General features: G+C 37.2%; 1 protein-coding gene across 1 annotated transcript in view; it reads left to right on the top strand.

Moving 5' to 3' along the window:
• LOC106883089 (BTB/POZ domain-containing protein KCTD5-like) overlaps positions 1 to 14566 on the top strand; it is a 70840-nt gene that overhangs the window by 44943 nt on the left and 11331 nt on the right. The window contains exon 2 of the mRNA XM_052971195.1: positions 5828 to 5936. Coding sequence (XP_052827155.1) covers positions 5828 to 5936 — 109 coding nt within the window. The remainder of the gene's footprint in view (positions 1 to 5827; positions 5937 to 14566) is intronic.

Below are 14566 nucleotides of genomic sequence, written 5' to 3'. Positions count from 1 at the left end.
GCATGAATTTAGGAAGCTTAGAAAATGAATAAGCATGAATTTAAGACAATCTCGCTCGAAAATCCCATGAAGGCCAGTCAGGCGGCACCGGCAACGGCCACGCTCAAAAATGCTGCATTTTATGTGCCAGAAAATTAAATGTGAACAGAAATTCTTATTTCACACTTGATTGAATATTCAAATGATTTAAGTCACATTAACAGGAACGCATGATTTATCATTTTATATGTACATGTACTTTTCTGTGTATATACATATGTATGTGTGTATTAACACATATCTGCTTGTGCATATGTGAACGTGTACATGTGTATTTATACATAGGTTTTCTCTGTATATACATATGCATGTGAGGTAAATGTACACTTTGTCTTTATTTTCTCTCTTACCTCTTCTCACACTTGTTTTGTTTTCCTCCCTTCCCTTTTCCTTTATTCTCCCACATTGTCTTTTTCACTCACTTTCTCTTTCCCTTATCAGTTCTCTCTATCAAACTTTCTTTTCTCAAAAACATAAAACACTTTCTCTCTTTTGTTCTGTTTAAACTAGTAAAACTCTGGAAATAGACAAACATCTCCAGAAACAAAAATTCCCATTGCTGTTATCTCTATTAATATTACTATTATCTCTAAGCTGGCAAGCTGGCAGAATTGTTAGCATGCCAGGCAAAATGCTTAGCAGTATTCCATTCATCTTTATGTTCTGAGTTCAGATTCCACCAAAGTCAACCTTGCTTTTCAGCCTTTCAGGATTGATAGAATAAGTGCCAGTTGAGCCCTGGGATTGATGGAATCAACTTATCCCTCCCCAAAAATTTCTGGCCTTGTACCAAAATTTGAAGCTAGTAATATTGTTATGTCTATTAGTACATGGAATTAAATTCTTGGCTGGCTTAATCTAGGATTGTATGTAGAAAAATATACATTTTATTGCAACTCTGTATGTAAATGGATATGATATTTGTATATTTTTCTACAGAGTGATACAATATGGAGCATTATTCTAAGTCTCACTGTAGAGCTCTGTAGAGGGGTGAAAAACACAAGCAAAGTTTGACCATGCGAAATCCCACTTTTTGCTTGATCATTTTCATGTTAAAATACATTTTTTTCTTTGGACAATTATATATAAAATTTTGAAAATCTATGATTTTTTTTAACCACCCCCTCCTTTTGTTTTTGTTTATAATTTTAAAATATTGGAAAGCCTGAGATCATTTTTTGGATTTATCCACAGTGATTTAAAAAAGAAGTATGTAAAAAAATAATTTACTTTAATAGCATACAATATATTTTTCTGTTACTAGATATATGTTTTTCTTACACACACACAGTTTTGTTGCTTAAATTCCAGCAGTGGACCATCCTTGGGCTGAACAAAAGCCATGTAGCTACTTCCGCATTATCATTCTAGAAAATGTGTTCATAGGGATAAAAATATTGCAAAACATCAATACAAGGTGGTATCAAAAGGTATCCAGATTAGTTATGTTTAATAAAAAATAACTTATCCACCTTAAGTTTTAGCATCATCTCCTTTGAAATAGTCACCTTGCGCAGCAATACACTGGTCCCAGCGTTCCTGCCATCTTTGGAATCTGTCCTGGAAGTTGTTTTCTGTAAGCAAGTCGAGGACCTTCTGCGATTCGTTTTTGATCTCAACAATGATGTTCAAACAGTGACCTTTGAGCTGCCTTTTCATCTTGGGGAAGAGATGGAAGTATGCAGGTGCTAAATCTGGTGAATAGGGCAAGTGCAGAAGCAATGCCATGTTTTTGATGAGAAACTCCCGGGAGCTCAGTAACAGGGTGCATTATTGTCAGGAAGAATCCAATTCTTTGCACTCCACAGATCTGGTCGCTTTCATTGAATGTCCTCCCTCAAATGCTTCAAAACATTGTTGATTGTCCTCCAATGATTCTCATGCACAAGCTCAGGAATTTTCTCCGCATTTCCAGGAGTGACACTTGTGGCAGGTCTTCCAAATTGTTCATCACCTTTCAAGGATATACTTATGCTTTGAAGCACCTGTGCCACTAGAAACATTTCATACAACCCATTGGCTTGTCACTATAAACTTGCTGAGGTATGCTCAATGTCTCTGTAGCAGACTTTCCAGGTTTAATGCAAAATTTCACTTTGACTCTTTGTTCTTGTCCATAACAAAATTGCAGACTATAGCATACACGTGATCACAAAAACACAAATTTCACAACTTCTGAAGAAAATACAGTGAAGTCACTCAGCTCACTGCCTCGTAAAAGTCACTGCTAGCTCTCACTGCGCATGCAACCATGTGCTGCCATCTGTTGGAAGTGCATAGTGCAAAAACAATTGGCCAAAATTAGTCGGTGGGGACGACACTCCATAAATTTTCCCAAATTTTTTGCATGTAAAGCTTCCCTCCATCATTTCCAAGGCTATGGTGAGAAAAAAATTGGAAAAATCCACAATCCAACTTATATGTGTATCCTGATCCAAAACTCCACTGTTATAGCCATTTTTGATAGTCTGTTATAATTTTATTGCAGTGGTGTCTGTCTCAAAATCTCTGGATTTATTTAGTTCTATACCAACTAAAAATGTATCAAAACTCAAGACCCTGGGGCTTATACGTTTGGTTTTAGCTATGTCTGAAAACATTACAAAATCAGCTGTTTGTTACATGCAATGAAATTGACTACCAAAAATTTTTTCATTTTCAAGACCCTGAAAAAAAAGAAAATAAACAACTGCTATCTCATGGACACTATTAATTTGTGTAATTTGAAGATGATTATCACCTCAGTTTCAAAGATATGACATCACAAATATGGCTAATTATTCATTTAAGCCTAATTAGGCAAGATTTCAACCTATTCACTGACCATTCAAATTGTCATATTTCCTAAAATATTCATCAAAATTTCTCAAATAAGGTATCAAATTGTTTCTCTTTGGATGCTCTCCAAGAAAAAGTACAGTAGAAGTTAGACTTAAATATTTTCAAAAATTCATAGTATTCAATATCATTTTCTGTAACACATGTAGAATATTTAGTTTTGAAAAGAGGTTTTGGGAAACTTAATGAACCAACAAAACTGTAAGGAAAAGAACTCAGAACAGGGGATAAAAATGAAGTTTTTTAAATAAATTACTTGTTCAAAGTGTAATTACAACTGCAGGTGAAATTGCAGGTATTGTAGAAAACAATTATGAATAAAGTTTACTTTGTATCAGTTACAACGTTAACCCAATTTTATGATTATATATGACTGTTACTAAAATTCTATATACTAGAATGTACATCATGTTTTGCCTCTTAGGCAATGTGTATCATGTATTCAATGTATATCATGTTTTGCCTCCTCACCATCGGCCTTTTTGATGTCTATTTCTTCCCTGCTGGTTTGGATTACACTAGACTTATTGAAGCAGTATTCTAGGGTTGCTCTGTCACCATTCCTTATCTGTGTTTTTTTTTTTTTGTATTTTCATTTTACTGACCTCTACACATTGAAACCACCAAGTTATAGAACGTATTGCTTCCAGTGGACATAGATCTGACATCACTGTCACTCAAAAGGTGTCATTCTTCACAAGAAAATAATGTGGAAATAAACACACACACACACAATGATTTTTGGTGCAGTTTCTGTTACTAATTTCATTGATGATTTTTAAATTGGAAATAAAATCAGTAAATTCTAAAATGTACAGAATGTACCAAGTATTTGTGAATAAATCACCACAGGTATAAATGGAAGTTGACCTGACATAAAGTTTTGCAGCACACACCAAATTTTAATTTTCTTATTTGACTATGAATCATAACAACAGCATCAACATAGCAAATTCCAGCCAGACATTAGAGATGAAAAGATATGCCTTGCTTATGATACTAGCCACAACTCACAGTGACCCAGAGGTCAATCTCTTGAATGTCGTAGGGTCCTTCATGTTCAGGGTCGTGGAAGAGCTGAGTCCTCTAGCAGGGATGTGTTATCTGTGGCCAGATATTGTCAGGATGGCTGTGTTTGTTCAACAGATCCATAACTACATTAATGACAGCCCCAGTGGGTCTTTGAAGACCATTGCTTAGCAACTTAAGGTGACAGAGCTCACTATTAGGTATGTGGTGAATGAATACATCAAATATAAGTTCTCTGTGATAAGAAAAAGGCAATTCATGTCTAACAAAACCTAGAACATAATGTGATCCTGCTATGTTAGGTACATTGTTCAGTAGAGGTGAGGAATCCTATGGTTGCTAAAGATTTATTGGGAGGCTGCCACCTTAGGTATGGTGGATAGCATGAGTGGGCTCACCTGACTTACAGTCACTTCTGTGGTCACATGGGATCCACCACAGGGGTCAAAGTTGGTTTTGTTGAATGGCCTATTTCTTTGATTTATCTTATTGAATGTGCCCACCATTTTCTGATGGTATATTGTTTGTTTGAATTTTTTTGTTTGCTGTTTTTGTTTTTCTCTATGATTTGTTTTGTTCTCAGTTGTATAATGTATTGAAAACTATTTTTTTATTAAAAATAATTACACAAATCCCTGATAAATGACGTTATAGGGTATTGGTTGGTTGCAGAACCTTATTCACTTTTTGCTGTTCCAGATTGTTTTCCTTCCTTTTTTTGGGAGGTTAGAGTGCTTTATGATTGCCTGTCAGCCTATTGACCCATTGGTCATGTAATTTTTTAATCTACATTTTGTACTGCTTTTCATTCATAATATTGTAAATATTTACAATATTCATTTCCAATATTGCTGATGATTTTAATAATTTCTGTACAAAAGTTTAACTCCTTATTTCACTTTTTGAAGTTAAAAGTATTTTATAAATGAAATTCCTACAAACTACATGTATGTTTCAAGACTTAAAAAGTTAGTTCTTAGACAAGTTTATGTGGTGAGATTTATTTAGAAATGAGTCTCTTTTATACCACATAGTATGAGGGGTATCTTGTTTGATATTTTTTTGTAATAAAATTTTTGGAAATTGTAAGTAAATAATAAAACAGTAACTTTTTACATTTCCATTAATGAAACACAGAAAAAACAAAAAATACTTTATTTTAATTGAAACAAAAATATATATAAGGATTTGCTGGCCTTCATTACTGATCTAACAATTCATTAAGTGGTTACAAGGAATCAATCATTATATGTATGTATGAAGCTTTGTGTTTCTGTATGTATGTATCTGTGCATTTGCACCATCTTTAGAATATTTTTAGTGGGAATCAGTGCAAAATCATTTGAAAATGTTTCTGCATCAGTTTTTTTTTTTTTCTGGTTTAGATTCCTTGGAAAGTAGTTCCACATATATCTATCTATATATGTCTACAGCTATATACATCTAAATCTCTGTAGATATTCATTTACACACATCTACACAGACACATGAGTGTTGGATTTGTGTAAAGTTATAACTTAGAAACTCATTAAATCAGGAATAACATTTTTCATGTCAAACATTTTCTACCTTTGCCGTAACAATACTTGAAGCTACATCATACAACTGTTGTAATTGTAAATCTGTTGTCACTGTTATTAACATAACTTGTAGTCTAAGAGCAAATCAGTGAGTTAACTCTTTTAGTTCAAAGTTGATGGTAGCACTGTATAATCATTACTAATTAACATTTTATACAAAATGAACATATAAAAAAATTTTTTAACCAATTTCCTTTCAAATATAATGTTATATTAAAGATAATGAGTGCCATCAAGTTTTGTAAATAAAAGAGTTAAAAACATTTTTTTGTTATTTTTGTTTTTCTCTCTAATTAAATTGAGATCCTTATAACATTTAATATTTCTTTCTTCCTCAGGATGATATTGGAGCATTCCTAATTGATCGAGACCCAACTTACTTTGGTCCAATTTTAAATTACTTACGACATGGCAAATTAGTTATAAATAAAGATTTAGCAGAAGAAGGTACAGTTTTGAGATTTTTTTACATTTTTTTTTCTCTATGGGGCCATGAGATGTGTTGGGGAGAGAAGTTTCCTCTTATTAGAGAAGATTCGTTTGAATATGATTCCATGTTGTTGCATATGGTTAAGAGACACATCATCATCATTATCATCATCATTTTATGTTTACTCTTCCATGTTTGTGTGGGTTGGCTAGGTCTTCTCTAACATAGCATCTACTCATTTGTTATAGTTGTTTATCATCTCCTTTGTGCAGTTCAGCCTCTTGAGATTAACCTCCTTAGTTTCCCTGATATTACACATCCTGCAGAACATACTTCATTTTGCTCCAGCTTTCATACATCTGTTTGCATTGCCCATGTTTTACTATCATGTGACAACATTTTTCATCATTTGTAGACACCTTACGATCTGCCCTTCAGTCTGTAAAAGAATACTTTTGTTGCTAGCTAAGGCGATAACTCTCTGTACTTTTACTTCCTTGTTCATGCTTGAGCACTTTCAGATCAGGTCATGAAAGTCACAGAGTTTCAGCTCAATTGATTAGAGAGTGAGAGTTAACCTACATCAGATGCAGTTAAGTTTTTTGCCGGGAAGGAGAACTGATCTCATATTCCTAGTGAGAACTTGGCTAAGAGCAGTAAGCTGCTGGATCTAACATTTGTTGATTTGAAGAAGGCCATTAGCAGTCTCATACTTGGTGATGTGCTGGTTGCTGAGGAAACTAGAAATAAACAGATTGGTTTGTGAGGGTTGTACAAATCATGTACATGAGAGTTAGCAATGAATACAATGACAAATTTAGCTTGCAGATAGGGGTCCACCTATTTATCATGGTTCTCCTGACCATAACAAGTGAGTTTAAGGCTGGATGCTTATGAGAAATACTATATACTGATGATCTCATTGTAGCTAAATAGGTAGTAGGATTAGAGAAGGAATTCCAGGCGTAGAAGCAAAACCTGTATTCAATGGGTCTCAAATTTAACTTCGCAAAGATTAACGTTTTAGTAAGTAGAAAAAATGATAGGATCCTACTACCATCAGAGAAGTGACCTTGCTCAATATGTACAAAAGAAGTGGGTAGAAATTCCACATGCTGTACTTAATGCAGACTATTGACACAAAAATATGCACAAAAGATATGCTGATTAACAGAGTTCGTAAAGTTTGTTTGTTGTAGAATCATAAGAACAATAAATGTTAAGAGTGTAGAAGAAATAGATGTTCTCAAATGCCCAGGAATGTCCCTAGAGATGATAGATAGCTCTCAAAGTGAAAGGTAGACTATATGATGCTCGTGTACTAACTGCAGTGCTACATGGTAGTGAGATATTGGCCCTGAATGCAGAAGATTTGTTCTGTTAGATATGCAATGTCAGTGTATATGAATGACAGAGTACAAATTAGATGTAGTGCACAAGCGATAAGACTGCATTTGTATGGGCATATGATGTGTGTGGATGCGAACAGTTGTATAAAAATGCACCAATCATTTACATAAGTGGAGCCAGTGTAAGAGAGAGATCCAGAAAAACAGATGAGGTAATGAAGGCTGATATCAGGATGTTGAAACTCATGAAAGAGATGGCAAAGTACTGAGATGATTGGATATGTAGTGCTTGAAAAGATCTGCCCAATCATGTTAGAATGACATGACTGAGGCTTTCAATGCATATATGCACTGTATGCACAAAACTAGGTCCCTTCCAAGACTACAATTTCTGTTTCTTCCTCACTTCTTCCACCCAAACAATTGGGTCCCTTCCCATCAGCCACTTCCTATTAACACCCAATCCTCATTCTTATCAATAATCTTATCTCCTTCCATGTTGGTATCCTTCTTTCACTTTCCCCCAACTTGAAACCTTTCACCTCCACCCTCATCTCCCTACACCCATCTCTCTGCCACCCTTCTATCTACTGTATTATTCTATTGCTGTAAGAAATGAAAGCAGAATCTGTCATTATATACAATGCCATACTGTCAACTTTGTACTGCCAGTCACCACTCACTTTTCTCTGTGCTACTCCCAATCAGAATCTATCCTTCATTCTTATCATCTCCACTCATATTTACCACCCTCACTTCAGTTCATCACTACATTCATCTTTTAATGTATCTGACTTTTCTACCTTCTTGTTTATTCTATCTTCCTCACTATCTTCCTCTTGCAACCTTACTTTTGCTGATTTTTTTTATCTCCATGCTGTCTTCTATTCACCTTCTGGAATATACTCCCATGATGACATGGGGGTACATTCCAGAACCATGTCACCACCATATTTACCTTTTGGGCACCATTTCAGCCTCCTTCATCTACCCTTGCAAAATGCAAGGTAACCATGAGTCTCATCCTCAACAGTAAAACTGTTCCTGATCCCCACATTCTACTTTAACATTTCAATACCTTGCTTAAAGTGACCATCCTATCTCCTATTCTCCCTCTCTGTTGAGGGAGGTTTTTAGTTTTGTAAGTTACTAAGTTGTGTCACTGATACTAGTGCCAGCACCCAGGACATTCTGTAAAGTGGTTGGCATACAGCTATATCATGCCAGAACTAAACACTGGAGTAAAACACGGTACTTTGGCCTGATGGATTCTGTCAAAGATTCCAGGAACATCTGTCATAAACATTTTTGCTGCAGGAAAGCATGCTATAGGAAAACTGGCCTTAGGAAACTTTGCCGTATAGGAAATTTTGCCATGAGATAATTTCAAAGATATGGCAGTCAACCTGATTTAGAGAAAATGCAGCTCTGAAAAAAATTGCTTGTTATATATATATATGTGTTTTTTATAATTCTGTTTTAGATTTAACTGTTTTTTTGTTTTCTTTTTGTTCTTTGTAAATGTTATCATATTTATATTGTACTACTTTTTATTTAAGCAGAATTATTTTGTTTTGAAAAGATTATCATCTTTTAGATTGCTTTATTTTGTCCCCCCACCAGCTTTGCCATAATAATATAATAGATAGGTTGGTTGAAAGAATTATATACCAAGGGAGTGATTCATCTTTTTTTCAGTGAAATTGTCTTGTGGCAAACTTTCCTACAGCCAAAAATCCTGAGGCAAATTTTCCTGCCACAAAAATGTTTGCAGCAAACTTTCCAGATACAACTGTCAAAACATCCAATTTATACCAGCATAGAAAACAGACATAAAAAGCCTTTGCTTTAAGTGGTAATTACGTCACCTAGGTAACTGAAACTGCCAACCACATCTAGAAACTTTCTGATCATTGAAACAATCCATTTCATCAGTACCTAGTGTAGCTCTCTGGCTTGCCAGCTCCTGCCAAACCATCCAACCCATGTCAGCATGGAAGACAGATGTTAGATGATGATGATTTTTATGTATATAATGATAGAAAGTAGGGATTAAAGAAATCCAGAATACCTCAGTCAGCACTCCTTGTTAAAAAAGAACCTGGTTAGCAGAATGTCTGGTAAGGGATGGATATCAAGTAAAACAGTTCCCAGTAGTGAGAAAGATTAGTGGTATCAAGGAAAAGAGATGATGGGTGGTGTGGGTTTCTGGAGAAGGAAATTGGGCAAAGGGTCCTGTTGTGCATATTAGTATTACACACACACAGTGTCTCCAAGACTTAGTTTCATCAAGTTGAGTGGGTCTTCCACAAGAGCTGTTGCCATGTTGTCACTGTATTCTGTATACAAGTTTCTGTGTTCACTGTTATAACAAAAAACATTTCTCATGTGAAATTAGTTGGTGGTTGTTGTTGCTGTAGTTAAGTAACAATCGTTCAATTCCAATCCAGCACCTTCTATGATCAAAGCCATTTAAGCAATGAATGCTTCTTCCCTCCAACCTCCTTTTAGTCGTAACATTTCTATGACTACATTATCCTGTGTGTCCTTCCCTTTTTCAAAGAGTAGAGTGTGATTTAAGGGAGATTTGGTTACTATTCATAATATGTTGATTGACCATATAAAGGTAGCTTCATATGATGATGATGATGATTGAGGTAGTGGTCAGTCAGGCATTGTCAAGTTGTTTTTTACACTGAATTCTTGTTGTTGTTTTGATGATGGTGATGATAATGATGGAGGAGGAGAGAGAGGAGAGATTCCAGCTTGGGATTAACTTGATAGAGGCTGGTATAAGGATAAATGGTCTCAGAAAGAGCATGCCAAAAGATCTAAAGAAACCAAAATCTAAAGAAATATTTCAAAAGCAAAGACAAATAAAATTAAAAAACACATCTTATTTATGCAAAGCAACAGAAATAAAAAGATGGCCCTTTTAACACATAGCAATTAATAGAAATTTAATACTATTAAAGCAATGTAATGAATAGGTATATAAGAGATATAATATTGCTTTCAAATTTTGGCATAAGATCAGCAATTTGGGGGAAGGCATAAGTTAATTTCATTGAGCCCAGCACTCAACTGGTTCTTATTCTTGGTAGAATATTGATGTCAAATTTTGACACAAGACCAGAAATTTTGGGAGCTTGTCAATTACACCAACCCTAGTATTTATTTTATCAACCTTGAAAGGATGAAAAGCAAAATTATCCTTGGTGGAATTTGAACTCAGAACATAAAGACGGATGAAATACTGCTAAGCATTTTGTCTGGAGTACCAGCAATTATGCCAGCTCCCTGCCTTATATAAAAGGTGTAATGTTAATAATTTACTATAATGATACTCTTGTGTTTTTCTTCATCACAACATATAAATGAGAAAGGAAGGGGATGATGGCAAACTAGTTGTGAGATGATGAAAAAATGAAACAGTGTTTCAACTCTGTGTATGTGAATGTTTGTGAGTGTGTGTGTGTCTGTGTGTGTGTTTGTGTGCAATGGAAATGAGATGGTGAACATTCAATGCTGAAAAGAAAAATCAGACAGCATTTCAACTCTGTGTGAGCATATGTGTGAATGTGTGTGCATGTACAAGGGAAGTATGTGAATGTTTGTATGTGTGAACCAGCGTTCTTTTAGTAACAAGCAATCTCAAAAAGCAACCACTAGATAACATTGACAAGTGTATTAGTTTGAATTGCGATCCATATTCTATCTTTTGTCTTTATATCTCTCATTTATATTTATATTTCTCATTTCCCACTTGTGCATTCAAATCACATAATGATCACAAACACCACCACATAACCACTTTTCCCCACCCTATCCACACACTCTACCTCTACTTCCTCACTCCTCTACTTCCTCACTCCTTTCACTCCCTGGACCATATGTACTAAAAAACACCCACATCTCTTCTCCCCACCTCTTAATCCACATTAATCTTGAAGACACTTCCCTCCACTCCACACTCTTCTTCACATGCTCACTCACCACAAGCCCTCCTCCTCCCACTCCTGACACTCATCCAGTCACATCTCCAAACTGATACTCTCCCTTACTTTTCATCTTAGTCTCACTCAGTGCCAGCACATCCATCCTTCTCCTCATCATCATACTCCGTCTCTCTCCTCTTCACCCACACACATTCCATATCCCTAGTACTAGTGTGAAATTTGGTGTTAACTGTCTCCCACCCCTTGTCTTTTTCTTGCCGTCTTTTTAGGAATACGGATTTACTAGGAGAAGAAGATTCCCAGTCCCCTTGCGCCTGCTCTTTTTAGTTGCCTCTTACGCCATGCAGGGAATATGACGACTGCATTCTGCTGACCCCCCTCCCCACTCACAGTGGGGTTTGCTAGTTAACTCATAGTTGGGACTCTTACAAGTGCTACCACTCCAGGCCAGAGTAGACCTGGGAACGATAGTGGCTAAGAGGTGGTTCCACACTTCTCAAACCTTGAAACCAGGGCCCCAGGGTCCCACTACCAGATGTAGTTTATAGTCTGTTATGTCTCAAGTTACTGCTGTCTAGCACCTTCGGATGATCACTACTCAACTGCTACTCGACTGCTACTCAACAACTACTCGACTGCTACTCAACACTCCTACCACGGCCAGTCTACCTCTATTTATATGTCTTGGGAGATCCCACTTCTTCGCCTGGGGGCGTCGACACAACATAGTCATACCCAGGACTAAAGGTACTGGGATTAAATATGATGAAACATCTATTTTGGCTTTTGATCTACTACATGAATGCCACTATACCTCCTGTAAAGTTTGTGATTTCCAAAACAGTCTCAAGGGTGGCAGACTGGTAGAATTGTTAAGTGATAGACAAATGCATTGCAGTATGTGTTCTGTTGTGAATTCTAATATTTTAAATCCAGGTTTGTCCCCATTAATGGGGGTGGCTGGATCTACCTTACTCTTACAGCAACAACTCTCACACCATCTTGCCAGGTTTTGGGTGTCCGCCCTCTTCAAGCCAACCCTCCCAATCTCCTCCTCCACCTGTCCCCTCTACATTTTCTTTGGTCAACCTCACTTTTGTGATTCATTTACTTTAAGCTCAGAACATGATCCTCATCCCTCCTCAACACATGTCCATACCACCATACTCCATTCACCCTTGCCAGCTGTTCCACCAATTCCTCCAGCATCCTCATCAATTCCTGAGCCCTCCTTTTATCCAATAGTTTCACACCACACATTGCACTCATGGTCCTTCTCAAAATTGCCATTTCACTTTCCCTCAGACACTATGTCTCACTGCCATACAGCATTGCAGATCTCATGCAACTCCGATAAACCCTTCCTTTCATCTTCATGGAGAACCTTTTCCCATATAATAATGCTCCACATTCCCTGAACTTCACCCAGATAAGTCTTGCTCTTGCTGTCACAGCTCCTTCACATCCATCCTATCTCCCAAATAACAAAACCCTCTTACCATTTCCACCTCATCACACAGCGTTTCCACTAGTTACACCAGCCTTCCACAAATAAAATCTCTTGCCAGTATTGGGGTCACCTTCTTAATTTTCATACATCTACCGTGAATCCATTTCCCACATTTCGTACACAACACTACATTTGCCATTACCCTCCTCCCACACACACCACATGGATCTACTTACTCATTGACACTTCTCATTCTACCCCCCTCACCATCACCTTTGTCTTCCCGAGGTTTACCTTCAAACCCTTGCTTTCAAATGCCTCCTTCCATTTCCGAAACTTCTCCCTCAATCCCTCCATCGTCTCACTCATCAGAACAAGGTCATCTGCATACAGTATTTCCATTAGCAATCCCTCTCTTGCACTCTCCATCACCACATCAACCACTATTGCAAACAACAACGGTGACAATACAGATCCCTGATGCACACCAACTTTCACTGCAAACTCCTCCAACAGTTCTGATCCAACTCTCTTTACCCTTTCATACAAACTCATCACTGCCCTTACTATTACCTCTAGTACACCTCTCTTCCTCAATGTCCACTCAATCACCTTCCTTGGAACCCTATCAAATGCCTTCTCCAAATTAACAAAGCACATGTACAACTCCGCCTTACCTTGGTATTCTTCTTGCAATCTCCTTACAAAGAGCACTGCATCTATTGTCCCCTTTCCTAGCATAAAACCAAATTGCATCTCATCCACATCCACCGTTTTCCGAATTCTCCTCTCCAACACCCTTTCCACAATCTTCATTGCATGCTCCAATAACTTCACTCCCCTATATTCCCCACAACTCATCACATCCCCGTTTCCCTTGAAGATCTGTACCATCACACTTAGTGCCCAATTATCTAGCATTCCTCTTCCATCCAGCACACCCTGGCAGAGCTCCATCAACACAACAATCCCTATCTTTCCACTTGCAGTTATCATTTCCACACTTACTTCTGATGGACCATTTGTCTTTCCTGTTTTCATTTCCTTCATTGCCTCCACTACTTCTTCCTGACTAATCCTCTCCACTGGCCCCTTCACTACAGCAGCTTCCACCCTCGGATCCCATTCATTCTCCTCATTCATAATTCCCTCCATGTGCTCTTTCCAAATTCTTCTCCTGTCCTTCTTACTAAAATTCAACCTTCCATCACTCCCCATCATACATCTTCCTCCTTCAACATCTCTTCCATCATTTTACATTAATTTCATAAACCTAAACATGCTATCTGGGTTCTCCTCCAACCTGCTCAACTTCTCCCCAGCCTCCTGCCTCGTAGATCTTACAACCACCCTCTTTGCACAATTCTTTATGTTATTATACCTGGCTTTCATTTGCTCAGTCCTTTTATTATATAAAGCTTTGTGCACCTCCTTCTTCCTCACTATCACATCCCTCACCTCCTCATTCCACCACCACATATCTCCTCGATCCCTCCTACCTTTCATCCTTCCACACACTTTGTCACATGCCTTTAGTACCCCTTCCTTAAAGACTTCCACAAATCCGGTGCATCAATGCTTACCAGCTCCCCAACTCTTTCTTCAAACCTTGCCTTGTTTCTTCTTCCTTTAGTTTCCACACCTTTCTCCTCTCAACCATTCCCTTTCTCACACACTTTTTAACTTTCTTTTTATCCAAGTCAGCAACTACCAGCCTGGTATTGTCTTCACATCTCTCAGATACTTTCTGTTTTCCATGCCAGCCAACACAAAATCAATCTCTGTCTCATTCCCTCCTGCACTGAAAGTCACATTCCTTTTCTCTGTTTTCCTAAACTATGTGTTCGCCACATACAACTACTTTTCATCACAAAACTCCAACAACATCC

This window comes from Octopus bimaculoides, chromosome 10 (assembly GCF_001194135.2).
Source record: "Octopus bimaculoides isolate UCB-OBI-ISO-001 chromosome 10, ASM119413v2, whole genome shotgun sequence".
Lineage (NCBI taxonomy): Eukaryota > Metazoa > Mollusca > Cephalopoda > Octopoda > Octopodidae > Octopus > Octopus bimaculoides.
The sequence above is the reverse complement of the archived record's forward strand: the minus strand, read 5'-3'. Positions and strand labels throughout refer to the sequence as shown.